The sequence below is a fragment of the Bipolaris maydis genome (genome assembly GCF_028858645.1).
Source record: "Bipolaris maydis strain C4 unplaced genomic scaffold PSV08scaffold_7, whole genome shotgun sequence".
In the NCBI taxonomy this organism is placed as follows: Eukaryota; Fungi; Ascomycota; class Dothideomycetes; order Pleosporales; family Pleosporaceae; genus Bipolaris; species Bipolaris maydis.
The window spans coordinates 892,144-908,816 of NW_027093863.1; the positions used below are offsets into that span (position 1 = coordinate 892,144).

At 54.9% G+C, this 16,673-nt stretch overlaps 3 protein-coding genes across 3 annotated transcripts; 2 read left to right on the forward strand and 1 right to left on the reverse strand.

The window, feature by feature from the left end:
* Nucleotides 1–1,473: 1,473 nt before the first annotated feature.
* On the reverse strand, nucleotides 1,474–6,136 carry PSV08DRAFT_409839 (origin recognition complex subunit 1). The gene is made up of 5 exons (XM_014227148.2): nucleotides 5,786–6,136; nucleotides 5,249–5,725; nucleotides 4,044–4,433; nucleotides 2,895–3,984; nucleotides 1,474–2,677 (listed from the first exon to the last, which is right to left on the reverse strand). The coding sequence occupies exons 1-5, from the start codon at nucleotides 5,987–5,989 to the stop codon at nucleotides 1,788–1,790; spliced, it is 3,051 nt and encodes a 1,016-aa protein (XP_014082623.2). The 5' UTR covers nucleotides 5,990–6,136; the 3' UTR covers nucleotides 1,474–1,787.
* A 6,234-nt stretch (nucleotides 6,137–12,370) lies between these two features.
* On the forward strand, nucleotides 12,371–13,969 carry PSV08DRAFT_247491 (uncharacterized protein; the record flags this gene model as incomplete). The annotated part of the gene is made up of 3 exons (XM_066092352.1): nucleotides 12,371–12,528; nucleotides 12,675–13,264; nucleotides 13,812–13,969. 3 exons carry the CDS (start codon nucleotides 12,371–12,373, stop codon nucleotides 13,967–13,969), a joined length of 906 nt encoding a protein of 301 aa, XP_065949119.1.
* A 491-nt stretch (nucleotides 13,970–14,460) lies between these two features.
* On the forward strand, nucleotides 14,461–15,661 carry PSV08DRAFT_42726 (uncharacterized protein). The gene has a single exon (XM_066093960.1). The coding sequence runs from the start codon at nucleotides 14,521–14,523 to the stop codon at nucleotides 15,190–15,192; it is 672 nt and encodes a 223-aa protein (XP_065949120.1). The 5' UTR covers nucleotides 14,461–14,520; the 3' UTR covers nucleotides 15,193–15,661.
* The last annotated feature ends 1,012 nt before the right edge of the window (nucleotides 15,662–16,673 follow it).

The window sequence follows — 16,673 nt, forward strand, 5'->3', positions numbered from 1 at the left end:
ACCCATCGAAACCAGGCTATCGACTCTAGCCTCCACACTTTCGTCTACCGAGCATCTCCGTCCACGCCACAACAGACACGTATCTCAAGCCTCAATTTCTCGCCGCGGAAACACACGACAATTGGTACTTGAGAATGAACTAGATTATGCACGTCTCTCACACACAACATGCTCGGGAAAAAAGAAAGGCGAGAAGGGAGAGAATGTCACTCGTGACACCACGTGCGGCCACCTATGTTACACAACATGGACAAGACATTGAAATGCGAGATGAACCAACTCGTCTCCCTCTCGGAACAACCGCCAAGCATGCATTCCCCCATTTGAGCACAAATAAGAGTCACAGAGCGGTCGATTTCATTGGCTTAGCCTATACCAGCCATGACGTTCTCTCATCTCCCCTCCCCCCAACAACAACAGCAACAACAACAACAACAACGACCATCCAAGCAAGCGGAAAAAGGCTCCGCTAAGCTAAACCCCCAGGCACCCTACACACACAGCTGCTCCCTTACGTCCGTAACCCGAAACTTTATTCCCACCTACCTACCTACTATAGTACCTAACCCGGCCATGACAAACTCAAGCATAACCCCTGTTCCCTTCCTTCCCGCAGACCTCCGACGTCCCGCATCTCCCGACGTATCTCGAGAGAATCTCTCTCTCTCTGTGCCTTAACCCTCAATAGGGAGATAGGGGAAGAAAAGCAGGGATTCGAACAAAAAAACGGGTGGGTAACATGGTTCATGTGGTAAGGGCAATATGGCATGATGGGGTCCTTTTTTTGGCCCCTAAAACTAGTGGTTTAATACATGTACTTAGTACTAGTCTAGGGTTTTTCTGGAAGTTTTTAATGTGTTTCTTTGCAATTTGAATAAGGCTGGGTAACAGGACCGTAATTTAAGGTGTGTGATTCGATAGTTTATTGCGGAAAGGCTAGGTGGGAAGAGGAAAAGATTGGGAATGGGGAAAAGGTGGGGGGGGGGGGGCGGTTGAATGGTCGGGCTGAATGAACCGATGTTGGTTTTTGAACTTGCCGTGTTTTTTTCCTCCTCCTTGCCTTCTTGGTTGTTGGATGCGAGAAGACAAAGAAAGAAAAAGACGCATGCGGTCGGTCTGTCGGTTTGGCGCGGATGCGAATCGGGGTCAACCTCATGTGTTGCAAGGTGAATCGGCGACGTGGCTGTTTTGAGACCAGAAAACAGGGCAAGAAGTTCGGCGACTGATTCGCGGTGTTTTGGTCTCGTGTGCGCTACACAAACTAGCAGGCAAACTCAAGATCTGCGATGTGATTGCATTGTATACCCTGCTAGGTTTTTTTAAGGTTGCACCCAAGGCGTGTTGGCATACGCTTGGGGTTGTGGAGCATGGATGCAATCGCATGGTATTGAAGTAGTGAATTTCACGAGCAATGCGAAAGCCAGACCATATGTGGCTTGCAGCGGTTAGGACACGGCTAATATACGACGGGATCGCTTAAATAAATGCATTCGCTCGATTGATCCCGGTCGGCGGCCCGTTCGACTCTGACCGGTAGATCTGCGAAGTACTTCATTGGACCATGCGCGTCGATTACAACAGCGACTGGGGGCTAGCTGGACAAGGCAGTCCAGGACGATGTGACCGAGCCGGGAGGGTTTCGCAAAAACGTATCTTTTTGTTGGTGGTTGAAACACCAAGGCGTTGGTTCACGGGAAGCCAAAAAAAATAACCTTGTACAAGTAGCCCAAGCCGGAGGAATACACTGTGCAAAGAGTAATTGGTGGAGACATGGTTCGAGAATTGTATTACGCACCGAGTCCCAAGCCGTGTACAGATTCATCATCTCCTAACGCCAGCCGTACTTCCTCCTCACCAACACCAAGCCGTACGCGACCCACTCGCTCGCCGTGTCGGGCCTCTACGCCTATGATACCTGCTTCAGCAAGTTCGGTGGCTGCATGGGCAAGACCAAGCGCTCTTGCAACTTTGAGGTCCGACTGTTTCGAGCCCATGTTAGGAGCATCACGGTGCTTCGACGGCGTCGATGGCTGCACCACCGCACGGATTCCTCCGTCCATCTTATCGTCCTTCTCTGGGGCGAGAATGTATTCGTGGACCGGTCGCAACTGGCTCATAAGGCCCAATCGCTTTACTTCATCCACAACGTCACCAAGCACCGCTTCACCAATACCTGAGCGACGTATGCGTGCCAAGAGTGCCGCCAGGAACACTTTGGAAGCCAGCGGAAGAGCCCGCAACGCCTGTTGCAGCGGGCTACTCGTTGCTTCGTTGATTGCTTGTTTGATCGTCGCCATTGTGACTACGCCCCGTCGTTGGGCTGAATGCCCAGCCTGATCTGCCCTCTGATCCACCGGGTCTCCGGTAGTTGTGATTGACTGTGAGGTTGGAACCAAGCTAGCTTTGTTGTTCCGGCCGGACCTACTTGGTGTAGCCGGCTGGACTTCACTATCTCGGTCCTGTGATTTGATTTCGGTCTCGGTTTCGGCGATTTCTACCGCTCTTCGACAAATGTCCAATGCGCGTCGAGCATCTCCACTAACAGCTGCAACTTTGCGGGCTGCAAATTGAACAGCATCAGGATGCACAATATTCCCTGGTACACCTTGGAGTCGCGACTGAATAATCTGCATCAATTGGTCGTACGTATAGCCCGGAAAGGTGATGCGTGTCAGGCCTAGGCAGTAAGCGTGTTAGTCTTACCGGCGCAGTAAGCAATACGAATGGTCACGTGGCACATAATGGATATGCATAATTGTGATGTGCACGCCGTTGAAGATCGTCCACGCTTGGAATGTGGGATGTGGATGTGGGATGTGGATGTGGCTAGGAACAAGAGAGCGTTTCTGTGTGTGGGGCCATTTTGGGAGTAGAATAGAGATGCTGGAACTTACCGAGCCGGCTGCTAATTTTATTGCTCAACGTTCGTTCAGGCAGGTCCATGGTGTTGGCTACAGCAAGGACGATTAGCCTACTGTGCCGGAGCCCAGGCCAATTGAAGAAGTTGTACATGACGGATTGGTTCTTCGTCACGAGCTGATCGAGTTCATCCATCAAGACGACGCAAGGAACACGACGCGGGCTCGGAGTCGAAAACTCGCGCTCCAAAAGCTCCAATGCATGAGATGGGCTGACACGGTCCCCTCGTAGTGCTTGCCATAACAGCGAGTACGACTGGTGTGGGTCTGTAACTTTCATGCCATTGATTTCAACAAATATGAAGTCATCCAACTCTTCGGCTTGTACCGAGGCCTGCAGTTGTGCCACGACTTCACGCACCGTCGCCGTCTTTCCAGTGCCTGGGGTGCCCGAGATGTAGATGCAAGACCCTGATCCTTCAGTGATGGCAGCTTCCAAGTGGCTGTAGACGGTAGAGAACTCCTCCTCCCGACAGGGCAGGGCGGCCGGGACTGACGATACATGGAGTTGATTGCGAGCAATCTGGAACGGCGAATTCAGGGCAGAGGGGTCGAGTACGCGTGTGCCCAGGGGGGTAAACTCTAATTGCTTCTTCACGACAATTCTCTTGTGTGATGGGGTGAGGAATTTGCGGGCTGCCGGACTCTTCTTGGTCGAAGTGGGCGTAGTCGCATCATAAAGTTTCCGGCGCTTCCGCGGAGTTTCGGGTTGGCCGTCATGCGCTGCATCTGGAACCACGAATTCATCCAGGTCTTTTTGCAGCTGCTTCTTTGGCCGACCCGGACCTTTCCTTGTGGCCTTGGTTTGGCTCTCGACGAGGTCGACCAGGGCTTGAATATCTTCGGCGTTGTTGTAAATGTCTTCCCACCTAAACTCGGGCGTATATGTCGTTGTTCGTGTATTACAGCCTCTCCTGCAGACGAATACCTTGCCATAGTCCTTGGAGGACTTTTTAACCCCTGCTGGGTATAGCTCTTGGTATCGCTCCAGGGAATATATCTTGGCCGTACCGTTGATCGAGGCCAGCGGGTTGTCGTCGAATGCAGCCGATATGTACAGCTCGTTCTATTGGTTTTGCAATTAGTTGGCAGTCATGCGCGCGCATGAGGTGTCAATAAGCTCACAGGAAGGAAATCGGTGCGCTTCTTGTTCTGGTTTCGGATTTCCTTTTCGGAGAAGAACCACAGGAACTTGGCCATCTTCTCGTCTTCATTGACGTCTTCGTAAAAGTCACAGATGATGCCCACCCATGCTTGATTTCCCTCTGCTTTGAGCAGGACAGCGTCGCCGACTTTACATTTGAAGCTACCCATGCGTGCACCCACTATGTGTCGTCCCAGCAGGTCAGGGGCTGCTTTTCTCTTCCGCGGTGTCGCATTCTGATTCGGCTGGGTATCGTCGGCGACATTGTCCTGGTAGATCCATTCCCATGGGTGGTCCTCGTAGCCTAGCTCATCGTCTGAGTCTTCACGGAACACTGCGCCGCCAGAGAGGTATTGCCGTGCCTTGTCTACCTTGGAGCGTTTAATGGGAGCCATGGAAGAGTGCAAGTGGTGTTGTTACAATTTGGGGGGGGGGGGGGGGGGGGGGGGTTAGTTGTCGCTGACGTTGGCGCGCAACCGAACTACGACGCGTCGCTGTAGGCTTGGCGTCGCGAGACGCGGCAAGGCCAATCTCACCCCCTAGAGCACGGTCATGACACTTCCACCTCACAATTCCAGTCCGTCACAGTATACTCATTGCATGTACGCATATAGCAGATCAAGAACGCACAACACATTTCACTTGTTATCATGCAAAACAAATCAGGTGATGATGATGATGATAGTAATATTCATTTGCCATATCACCGTGGCTCAGGCTTGCGCTGGCGCCAAGCTCACGTCCCTATGGTGAAATCTAAGGTAGTAGTCATAACCAAACAGACTTTGTCAATAAAGACAAGCAATCTCTTAACGCCCAACCTCCCTGGTTAAGTGAGGAACCCTTCCCTAAACGACCGACGCTGATGATGCAAAACAAGAGAAGAAGAAGAGGAAAAAAAAGAATCGGGTAGTAATTCATAAAAGACAGGAGACTGCAAGTCTCAAGAAGAGAAGGTAAAAGAATCCGCGCCACGGCACCCTGGTTACACCGAAGAAATGGGGTGCATGGGAGGCGTTGGTGGCATCGAGTTTGGTGTTGTTGGGTAGTCCATGTCCGAGTGCTCAAGTGGTGGCGTCGTCATCTGCCGGAACCGGTCAGTGGATTGGTCGGCGAAGGAAGAGCAGCAGCGAGCGGAAGAGCTGGAAGCCTATGCGTAGTAGGGCTGGCGTGCAGGGAGCCTTACTGAGTGTGGGTAAGAGTGGGGTGGTGGAATCTCGATGCCGCCAAGTGCCGCGTAGCCGACACCAAACGGGCTCATGTCCTCCTCGGCATAGTACTCTGTCTTCATGGCGGGCACCAAACTTGGCAGTCCAGTTGAGTAGGAGGACGAGTGTGGGGGTGGTAGGTAGGCGTAGCTTGGCATGTCGGTGGTGAGGGTTGTTGGTATTGTGTGGTAGGGTGAGGCTGAGTAGGGCATGGAGTAGGCTACGGCGTCTGGTGCTGGGTAGGCCGACGAGTAGGCTACGGAGAAGGGTGGGGGGCTGGTGGACAGCTGGCGGGTGTACTGGTGCGAAAACATGCGGTCCTCAGCGGGCGGGGTGGTGTAGGAAGACTCGGAAGAAGATGGTGAGGGGAACTCCTGGCGCGGTGATCGCTGAGGTGGCTGCAGCTCGGCAGGCTTCTGCTCAGGTGAAGCTGAGGTGGAGGCAGCACGACGCTCCTGCACCCGCATCAGTACATTGTCCCGAGCTATACGAGGTGCGGTAGCACGGGAACTCACAAGGTCTTCGAGCCTCTTCTTGAGCTTCTTGCGGTAGTTGCGTTGGGCAATGCGGTTCTGGATACGCCTGCGCTCCGCAAGATCCGAGATCTTTGTCCAGTCCTCGTTGGGGTTTGCCGAGGCTGAGAAGGCCGACGAGGTACCCGAGTATCGTGTGGTGGTTGCCACTGGGCTGGCGTATTGGTAGCTGGCGTGCCGATGCATGGTGGGGGAAGTGTGGCTACGGGAAGCAGCCACGGGCAGTGGTGTGGAGGTTGTTCAAGAGGATGTATGTGTATATATGATTGTCTTGTCGAGGGCGGCAAGAGGAGGATGGGCAGATGGAAAGACTCAGTGGATGATGAGCTGGATGTGAGGCTATTAATGCGAGAGGCTCTGGCGGTTGGGGAGGACATTATATTTATCTCGCCGTCTCAAGAAGCGTCCGCAGTCGTTCGAGTGGAGCACAGACGGACTAGTGTTGGTCCCCAGCTTCAGGCCCTCGCAGGGCAGGCATCCTGGGCTGTCGATGCCGGCTTGAGCACTGCTCAATTTGGTACGGTTTGGAGGGACCCTGGCCGGTGGACATTCACCGACTGCCGTCTTGTAAATTTAGTATGGGCGCTAGCGCAGGCTGGCAGCGGGCCAGTGAGCGTTGGGCTGGCCAGGGCGCGGCAGCCTTCTGAGGCCACGGCAGGGTGAGACGGCGGGCGCATGGGCGTGTACTGAAAGCAACGGGCGCCGAAACGGGCTATTGGGGGGGCGGTGACCATCAGCAGCATGGCTGTCAGGCCTGTCAAGCCCCCAGCAGCCCCCATGCCACCCATGCCACCCATGCCGCCCCTCGACGCGTCTGCCTCTGCCCCCTGCCACCGCCCGCCCTCGCTGCATGCCCGGTGCTCGTCGCCGACAGCCCTACGTCCCTTGGCCGCTCGAGCGTGACGGAACTTCACGCGGCCCCGGCCTGGTGTCTGTGTGCTGTCTCCCTCTCGGTCCCTGCGTGCGGCGTGCGTATGCCTCTCTCCCACACGCCCTGTCCCCAGCCAGCCTGCACACCAGCACCGCGCCCGCCCCTCGTCCGGCCTGCCTTTGCGGGGCCACAGTCGCCCTCGACGCCCGCCTCTCTCTCCCTCTCGCGCCAGCCGTTGCCTCGGCCTCCGCCATGCTGCATGCAGTGCTGCAACTGGGGGCCGCAAGCCAGAGCAGACGCCCCACTTGCTCGTCTTCAGCCCCCCGCCTGCCATTGGCTGCTCCACCACCAGCGCTGCGCTGCCTACGTAGGACGTTGTGCATGTGCAATCTCCAGACACCGCGACCACTCACCGCGACTCGCCCCTCGCAAAATGGCGCTGCCAACATGATGAATTGCTCCGTCTGCCTGCCCTGCCTGCCACTCGACCGTCCGCTCCTGCGTTGTGTTGCGTTGCGTTGCGTTGCGTCGCGGCGCCGTCGTGGAGAATAGAATAGGGAAGGAAGCCCACTCCATACTACTACTTTGCTGTGTGCGACGACCATATCCTCTATCCAGCCTAGCCCCCCGCCAACCAACTTCAGCCCTCGCACCACCACCACCACCACCACCACCCAGGCTGCTTTGTCACCCACTCCCCAACTGGCAAGCTGCGCTGCGCAGCCGACCGTCGGACAAACCCCCCTCCCTCTAACCCACTCGCTGCCTACGCAAGCCACGCAAAGAGCCCCAGAATTTCCCTAGAACAAGCGTCTCACACTTCAGCAGCCCTACGCATCCTCCCATGCTCTACCGCAGCCGCATCAGCACCTTACCGCAGTGTCGATGAGGTAAGGCGAGAAGCCCCCAGGTCTTTTCAGCCTAAAGCTTGTTGCTACGAGGACAATCAACCACCACAGCAATCGGCCAATCACTACCCCAAACACACCATCTGGAAACACTGATAGACGCGCCCTCAGCTCTTTCTATTGATGGCATCGCTCTAGCGTCTCGTCGTGGTACCGCCCACCAACGCTACGCCCTACGCCCAGCGGCCGAGGCTCATCTGCTTCGCCCTCGACGACTGGCTTCCCCATTTACCTCAACTGTCCCAGCCCGCCAAGAGGGTGCTTTGTAGCAGCCGTTGCTGTGCATACTACTTGGCCTTGATGCCGACAATTGCTATCTATGGCTCGGAGAGACTGTACCAATGCAGAAGCGCTTCCCTCATTCTTGTCCCTCGGCGGCTGTGTTCCGGCTTTAGGCCACCCCCCGAAGAGCACATGGAGATTGTGGGGGCCGAATCATGGCAAACAGTTGGCCAATCGAGTAGAGGGCTGGACTTGGAGAGTTGAGACATGTCCGTGGGCCACGATAGCTGAGCAAAAGTGTCTTCCAATCCAAGAGAAATGTGCCCATGTCCATCTGTTGTACATGCCGAAGCCATGCATGTTCCCAAGAAGCGTGGTGGGAGGGCTCTGCCATTTGACACTGCAATGGCCGTGTGTGTGGGGTATGGAGCTCGTCTAGATGGCCATGGATGCACTTTGCCTCAAACATCTGAGCTGGTTTCTCTGGGGCCGGGTGATGGGATCCACTCTACTGCCGTTTGGAGCAATAGTTGTCTTTCAGTAATGACCGGGTTGTGCAATCTACCAACGATACTGCGACACTGCCCGTGCGCAAACACAGGCCCCCAGTTTGAAAAGCTGCAAAAGTTCAAGTGCAATATAGATGTGACTGTCAGGCGCCGGTGGACAGGACATGGTACCGTTTACCCGTAAGAATTGCCAATCGTGGGTTGTAGATTGACGAGAACGTGGGCTGCTGTTGTGGTTGTCTAGACAAGCTTTCCCAGCAGAATGCCTGCCTCCCATGGCCATGGTATCAACCCCCCAAGTCTTTTTTTTGGTTTTCACATGGCCGGTGGCTAGACGAGCACCATTGGCACCTGACCACTTGAATCAAGACCAGTGAGAAGGAGGCAGATGCAACAAAGTCTACGAATAGTATCTTGGTGTTTTGAAACAGTGCATTGCCACCGGGGGGGTGCTGTAGCACTTGTGCTTTGAATTGCGCATCGCATCATGGCGAAGTTACGCCCTGCGCTGCCCGTTGGCGGAGCAAGTCGGGCGCGAAATGGACTTGTGTGTTTGGACAGCGACCAAGAATGCCAGGATAGCTAGCGCAGTAGCCGGATGTCTCGTCTGCTCACTCGTGCGACTTGGTGTTCTGCAACTTTGACTCGTCGCTGTACTAGACATGACTGATGTGGCTCCGGACTCCCGGACTTATCGCAAGTCCAACACGTGCATGCCATGGAAGCCTAATGTACGCGCACAAACGCCAAGCGGGTGCATCTGGCAATAGTCGAGTGCAGCCTTGCGACTGGAGCCTCACCGGTTTGCGGCATGCCCGACTCCAACTATGACGACCAACGCAATGCAACTACAGTCTTGTATACTCGACGCGATATCAGAGTCGGTCATGTCCCGACGGTGAGAGTGCAAGGCGGAAGGACCCCTGTTTTTCCCTATAGCGGCTAGCCCAGCGATGAGCCCTGTTGGCGAGGGCTGGCGGGTAGATGTGATTGGGCAGAAGCAGAGGCGAGACGAGTAGACATGCGTAGGCGACCGTTGTGTCGGGCGTTCCGACCGAATCTCACCGCTGGACGCCATACGTCCATATAGTAGGCTGTGGAGATGGGCATGGCGTGAGTGACCAGGTCAAGTATAGTGCCATACTGCTGGGCCCATTTACTAGCACAGCATCCTTCCTGGAAATTTCCTGGCCACACTATTGCCCAAAACGAGGACAAATTGCGCAGTCGTGGGAAGCAATGTGCTAAAGTGGACACTGGCGCCTCGAACCAAACTACTCTACTCGCATTCGACTTGCGGTTGAAATGAACTTGACAAACTAGACTCCTAACCGCTGGCCAAATGCGTCTTCTGCTAATCCTGTCTCCAGAGCTAGCGGGCAATGACGCCAGCCGCGAGTGCGCTAAATGGTAATTCGCCGGGCAGAGAAAGAGCATACTAGTACGTGGTAGGGCCTATATTTAGCGGCCGCTCTACTAAGTCGAGCCAGCGTTCTGACGACAGCATACCCCTTGACGCACCTTTGCAGCCCTATAGCCCTATGGCATACCCGACAAAGCAGCTGACATGACCATGATTCTGTCCAGCATACCATGCCAGCGACGAGTCCCCTCTTGCCATGGCCGCCGGGTGCTGGTTGCTGTAGTAGCACCTTGGGCCAAGGTCCTGACAAACTACCGTTCATGACACAGACACACACACTCTCTCTCTCTGGAATTAGTTGGTGAGGGGTAGACTATACACGTGTATCCGCATACGGACCAAGCTCGCACGGTATCGAGTTCACCGGTTTCTGGGCATAACCGGCAGGAGGGCACGACCAGTGCGGTGGGAACGCCTACCGCGTCTCTGTACAAGCAGTGGGTAGACGAGACGGACTGTCATTTGCACAGGTCGAGAAGGATGCGAGGGTGTGGTGGGCGTTAGTCGCATATTGGGCAGAATGCAGCAGGCTCGCTTAGACGAGAGGTGTATAACCAAGCGCCCATGGCGCCTCTAGCAGCCACCTTCACCGATAACCATTGGTCGCCTAGCACACGGACGCTCGCCAACGCTGTGCATCCGCACCGGGGGGATAGTCAGGCCTCGTGGCAGTCTGGCAGCAGAGCGTCTCGGCCCTCGACCTTTGGCGACGCCCATTCGCGCAATCGCATCACATTCTTGTTTCCATCACGCCGCAGCCCCCCAAGGCAGAATCAAGGCCTCGATCAGCCGAATCATGGCCCTCTTGGGGGGGGCGCTCCTTCGAGACATGCATGCACTATAGCGTGCTCGAGGATGCAGCATCGTGCAGTCACATTTGCAAGTGGGTCTGTCGGCACAGGCTCGAGTCCAGACACAAAAAAGGGCAATTGTACGACTACACTACTTGCACACTGGCAACACACCAAGCGCGCTCAACGCGAGTAGGCCAATAAAGCGCGGCACAGGCATCGGGCGTCGGCACAGGCAAGCCCGCCCACGGGTTCGGGGGTCCAAAATCGCATCATGGCGCAGTTGACAAATGCTGTGCATAGTTGTGGGAATTCACATTGCGCTTGCAGCGGACACGGCCATGACTAAGACGGTGGGCTGCCGAGTGGCTTGCATCGGCAACTGGCAGTCTTGCTCTTTGCAGTCATCAAAGTTGCGACGGTCATCCCACAACCAGCAAGCGAAAACGAACCCCACCCAGGATTTCTACAACCCATGCAGGAACATTGCCGCAGATATTGGCAATAATGCTGGCTGTTCAAGACCGCGGTTGAGCGAATTCTCCTCACCAACGTTGGGTATGCAATCTGCTGCATAGTACATATTTGCGCTAACATACACATGTACATGGACATTCTAGATGCAGACTAATGTCACGCCAGGTTGGCTTTTTTGCTTATTTCCGTTTTCGCAGAACCTATGCTTTAGAGTGGAGCATGAGTTTGAGGAACGATAGCCCGAGTCAGGATCGTCAAGCCCTACCGGTTGTCAAGTATGTGAGAAGGTATTACGGCTTCGCATGCCATTCGACGCCACATGGAATCCTACTACATGTCGCCTAAGCTGCTAGGCGAATTACTCAGCCAGTGACGCATGTTTGCCTACCTTTTTGCGCACTGCTGCTAGCACGTCACACTCAAGGCAGCAGTAGGGCTGAAGACGGAAACCTACTGAACGAGGCTGTGCGTAGTGGTGCGCTTTGTTTTTTTCTTCTTCTCGACCGGTGACAAAGCAGCATGAAGCCCGCAGAATGGTCGGGCAATGTCGCTCAACAGCGCTGATACATGTGTCGCCAGGCGTGTTGGTCCGTGGATTGTTGCCCGCCCGCTTGCAAGTACACGCTCCTGGCCACGCCTCTGGATACACAATACGCCTCTCGGCCGTCGAGTGTCGGTGACGGACAGATGGTTGTACTGCCATGTGCGTCATAGCGGACTTGTAAACGCCATATCGCTATCGCCGATACCACGAACATCGGACTCGCCCTTCTAAAGTCCGCACCACCCATCGGCCCAGCATTCCATGTTTGGTCCTCCTAGTCAAGGTGTTGCGCAATGGGTTTGAAAGCGGCAGCAGCAGCATCATGGTTGACCCTTGCTCCAAGTGCAAGTGTTCTACAGCCTTGTAGTACCAAAATTTGGCAAGCGGGCTTGGGCGGGGAATGCAGTGTGGTGTGCAGTAGATACGACGAACAGGGGCAGGGGCCGCAGTGGGAGAACAGATCAAGATTCTTTCAGCATGGCCGCAGGTGTATCGCGTGGGAACGAGATGGAATTTGCTACTACTATACGAAGAGGAGCATGTACAACAGTGCAAAAGCATGGGTTGATTGAGTTTTGAGCAAGATGGCAATGGGTGGGCAACCATACCACTTACCCCGCGCTACCCCCTCCCCCTCCCCCTCCCCAGACGGGCGCGAGGATGCAAGTCATCAGATGGTGGGATGGTTGTCACCAGTCGGAATCAGGACTCAAAGAGGCAACATGGTCTAGAATGGTGCATCTCGTGGCAGCCATTGAGGGCTCTGTGATTGCGCCTATCTCTTAGGTGTTAGGTCATGAGGCTTGGGGCGGATGTAACCACATGTGTGTGTGTGTGTGCAGCCAGCGTGGCCACGAGCACGAGCAAGCCGAGGAGCAAGAGGCAAGCAGCAAGACGTCTCTGGCCCAAGGTGACGCAAATAGGTCTGGATACAGGCTACCACGCACACGCAACAGGTCGGGTCCTGAAATGGAAGCATGGTGCGAAATGCTCGCTTGCTACTCGTGCCTTTTCAGCCTCTGGAGGCGGGGCAGCGACTGCGCCATGGAGCGTCCAAGCCAATATGATAGATGGTGCTAGCAGTAGTGGTGGGAGTAGCACATGTGGCTGCTTTGATTTAGAACAGGCCTAGCAAGCTCGGTGTAGGGCCAAATAACCACCAACAGCCGCACTTTGCATCCCCACGCACGACAAGGAGGACGACGGCGGATCAACGTGGGGCGCCGACTGTCTCGGCAGGGCCCCACGATGGAGTTGAGAGAGAGAGAGTGAGTGAAATGGCGGCGGGTTGGGCGTGCAGTCTGCGCGAAACATGCCAGAAACAGATGGAGGCAGCCACCAGGACCTGCCGGACAGTCGGGAGCCGGCTATGGTCACGTGAAGCCGCAACACGCGGCACGGAACCAGCTCCGAGGGGCGCAGCTGGACGCAGCACGGGCTGGTTAGTGTGCAACGATGTGGTGGCGCAGGCATCATCCGCGGGCCCAACCGTGCCTTGTCTACGAGGTTGTACCTGGTTGCCAGACTCACCCTACCTACCGCTCTCTAGCCCAGTGCCCACGATGCCCACGATGCCCACCTGGGGCGCCCTTGTTGTCGCGGAGAGTTGTACGGCTTGGCTTTGGCCAGACCAACAAACAGCAGGCTGGTGCCGCCTCTTGCAGCCAGCCATGCGTGTCCGCTATGTAAACCGTGTATACTTGGATATTCCAGCCTGTATGTGCATCCATCCATACATTGGTGGTACATGCAGTCTGTACACCTCCCCGGTCGTTGGTGATCCAAGCGCGTGGCTGGCCAGATGTGCTTACATACGCACTTTGCCTGCTTACTTACATGGCCGCGCAAAAGCTCTCTACTGACCGCCATGGAAGCTTTGGCCCTGTCCCCTAGTGCCGGTAACTATCGCAAGCCGCTAAGCACTCAATCCATCCCTCTGCCTTGTCTTCAACGGTCGTTCTGTCGGAAATTCCACCTTCTAAAATTCCATCTTGGCACGCATTCACCATCTCGACACCGCCTGATTAAGTTTGGCCACCTTTTGGCACACTAGACGTTGCACCGTCTTGCATATACGTCCCGTCCACACCAGCCGCCACGGACTGTGTACGCCGCGTACAAGAGGCAATTCCCGCTGCATGACGAGTAGTGTGTATCTAGCCGTGTGCATGTGTCCAAGTCCACTCGACAGCCATTGCTGGTCAGCCTTGGATTCCCACGCTAGCCGGACCAGCGACGTGCAAACGAGCTGACCAATGACCAGCCACCAAGAAGCTCAGAGAGCCTGCGCGGAAACAAAGGACACTAAGCCTCCTTGGGCCAGTGCGCATCGCACTGAACGCCCGCAACGCTGTCTCAATCAGGCAAAGCGCAACTCCCCCCTGGCGGCCTTCATTTTGGTTCGTGCCAGCCCAAGCCTAGGGCTGGGTAGATAGTTGGCCATTTGCAACCATGGGCTCGCATTCCATGTACCTACCATGCATGCACGCAGGGCCACCGGAGCCCGAACACGAAGGGACGAACAGCTGGTCGGGTCCGACAGGCCTCTTTTTCCTCCTCTCCTGATTGTAGCAGCACACGCTGCATGTCGCCCACCGAGCCGCTTTTCACAGAGCCGATTGTTGGAGCCGTTTGTCGGGTTGCAGTGACCTTCGCGTTCAACTGCCATGACTGCCAGGCGCTGTCATGGGTGCGTTTTATTACCCCGGATTGCTCCCACGTTGGCACGTTTGAGTAGCTGGTCAGCACTCAAATTGGGCCGAAAGCGATTGATTGACCGGGGGGGGAACCTGCTGCCTACTCCACGGACGGTTGCTCGCGCAAGGGCTTACTGATCTGATGGTCGCGAACGTTGTAGGGCTGAGGACATGTCTTATGCCGTTCCCTCCACGCGGGGGTTGAGCCAGCGGGCAGTCTGACATGTCGCTCACCCTTCTTTGGCTCTGATCTCGCATCCCACATGCAAATCGTACATGACGTTATCCAGGAATAAAAATAAATACACATGCCAGCAAAAGGTGCATGTAGCAAATCTTGTCGCCTCTCCTGTGCTGTGCCGTCTAGCTGCGCGTCGCTCCGAATACAAACCCGCCTCGACGCATTTCAAACACATGTACTCGACATCCATGTCTGGAGAGGGGGCACGCGCACACAATCATAATGCACAAGCACTTCGATTTTCTTCTGCACTTTACGGAATGCGCCATAGTCGACGTGCATACCCTGTCACGGGATCTTTCCAGGTGAAACACGACAGAAGCCCCCTATACCTAAAGCCAGGACAGCCCGGTGACACTTCCACTCCTTTCCCTTCTCCCAACCGCCGTGTCGGCCATTTCGGCGCAACCGACAGGACCGAGTTCCGATTGTCTCTCAGTCGCTCAAAACGGGCGCACAATCGTCGCTGGCCGGATGGTCCGAGTCGTGCCACCTGCAAATCCGGCCCTTCCGTTCGAGTGATTTGCTCCGTACCGTTGTCGCGCCGGCATATTCCACCACACCAACACACAACGACACGGACACAGACTCGGAACAGAAGGTACACGCACACACACATGCTGGCTGCGAATCTGATCATCAGGGCTAGCAATCGCAAAAAAACTTGGCGCTTCCCAAACCATCCAACACGCTACCCAGTGGATTAAGTACTACGCAACTGCCGTCCAGCCCTAGGTCGATCACTTGGTAGAAATCGCTCCGACTGCCAGTGATTTTCCTGCGCGCTCCCTTTTTCTCTCGCTCTATTCGCGCCGATGAAGACGAGAAGATGCGGTGGGCAGCAACACACACAAACACCGTGCACGCACACACGTACACACACACTCTCTCTATGTGCCTTGCATTTCAGTTCAATTGACCAAATCGAGAGATATGAGACACAAGTCGCGGAGAGTAGTGCGATAAGGATTGAGTTCGGTGTCTCATCAAAGCAATAGCAATATCACAGTCATGGCTTTTTTACGGCGACTCTAGTAGACGGGCTGGTAAATTGTCACATCACGACAGTAAAGCGGTCAGTCAGGCTGTGCGTTGGATTCGTGGTGACATTTCAGGAGGGTCACAGATAGTGCAACGCGTTTAGGTTAGAATGCTATGTCTATTTGTTCTTCGGTACCTGACAGCCCCGTGTACAGCACATTCGTGTGCATACAGCCAAAAAGCAGGCTTTCCGTATAGCTGGGACGTTGGGAAGCGTCCGTTATTCAACACAGGGCTCTAGGCCTAATGGTGGACCGGGGGGGTTGTTGCTCTTCAGCAATAATAGGGCCGGTTTGGACCAAAATCACAGGTGGTCCTTGACCGTGTTCGCGCTATTTGCTGAGGGAATTTACTTACCGCTTCATCACCTTTTTTTTGGGGGGGGGAGGAGCCCCATCAACCCACCTCTCTCAACTGCCGTGATACCTATCCTGTTCGTAACATCGTGTCAGAGTTTTGCCAACGGTCAAACAACAAGAAAAAAAGCTCGGGTCCTTTTGACAACTACCGATCCGTATTCCCTTTCCACCAAAATGGGAACGAACGAGTCTCATGTTGGAAAGGGAGAGATGATGTGGCATGACACGCATCATGAGGGCAATCCCGCGTCTCGAAACAACACATTGACCCTCCCTTTTACCTCGACTCATGAGAGAGGAGAGGGAATTCCCGCCCTAGTGTGGTAGTTCCTTGTATCGTGAACTGATCGAAAGTTGGAAACCAGTTGGACATTTACTAACTACCCATAATCAACCATCCTTGCGAAATTCCCTAGCACCACCCCCCTCCCCCCTTCCATTTGCTCTAACCTCCTTCATGCTTAGTAAAGTGGGTAGATTTGGCAAGTTAGCGTCACAAGAAGTAGCGTAAAAAACCAACAATAACAAGCCTTTTTGACACGTAGCCAAGCCTTCCCCCAAGCCCAATCTCCACACAAACTAACTCACCTTTGTGTCAATCCTCGTCCCTTGCTGTCATCAACTAAATGGATGTGCAAGCTTACCTACCTAACATCCCTCAACGTCCTTCATTAATACACACACCCCTACTAATACCGCCCAGAAAAAAAATCCCCCATCGCCCCATCGCCCCATCGCGTGACATACTGTATAATTCTTCATTCCTTCTAGAAGGTCCAAACCCCCCT

Coding starts and splice junctions, on each gene's coding strand:
- PSV08DRAFT_42726 (XM_066093960.1), top strand. CDS start 14,521: ATGACGTTATCCAGGAATAAAAATAAATACACATGCCAGCAAAAGGTG.
- PSV08DRAFT_409839 (XM_014227148.2), bottom strand. CDS start 5,989: ATGCATCGGCACGCCAGCTACCAATACGCCAGCCCAGTGGCAACCACC. Junction 5,726..5,785: donor AGAAGAGGCTCGAAGACCTT/GTGAGTTCCCGT, acceptor ATGCGGGTGCAG/GAGCGTCGTGCTGCCTCCAC. Junction 3,985..4,043: donor AGCGCACCGATTTCCTTCCT/GTGAGCTTATTG, acceptor CAAAACCAATAG/AACGAGCTGTACATATCGGC.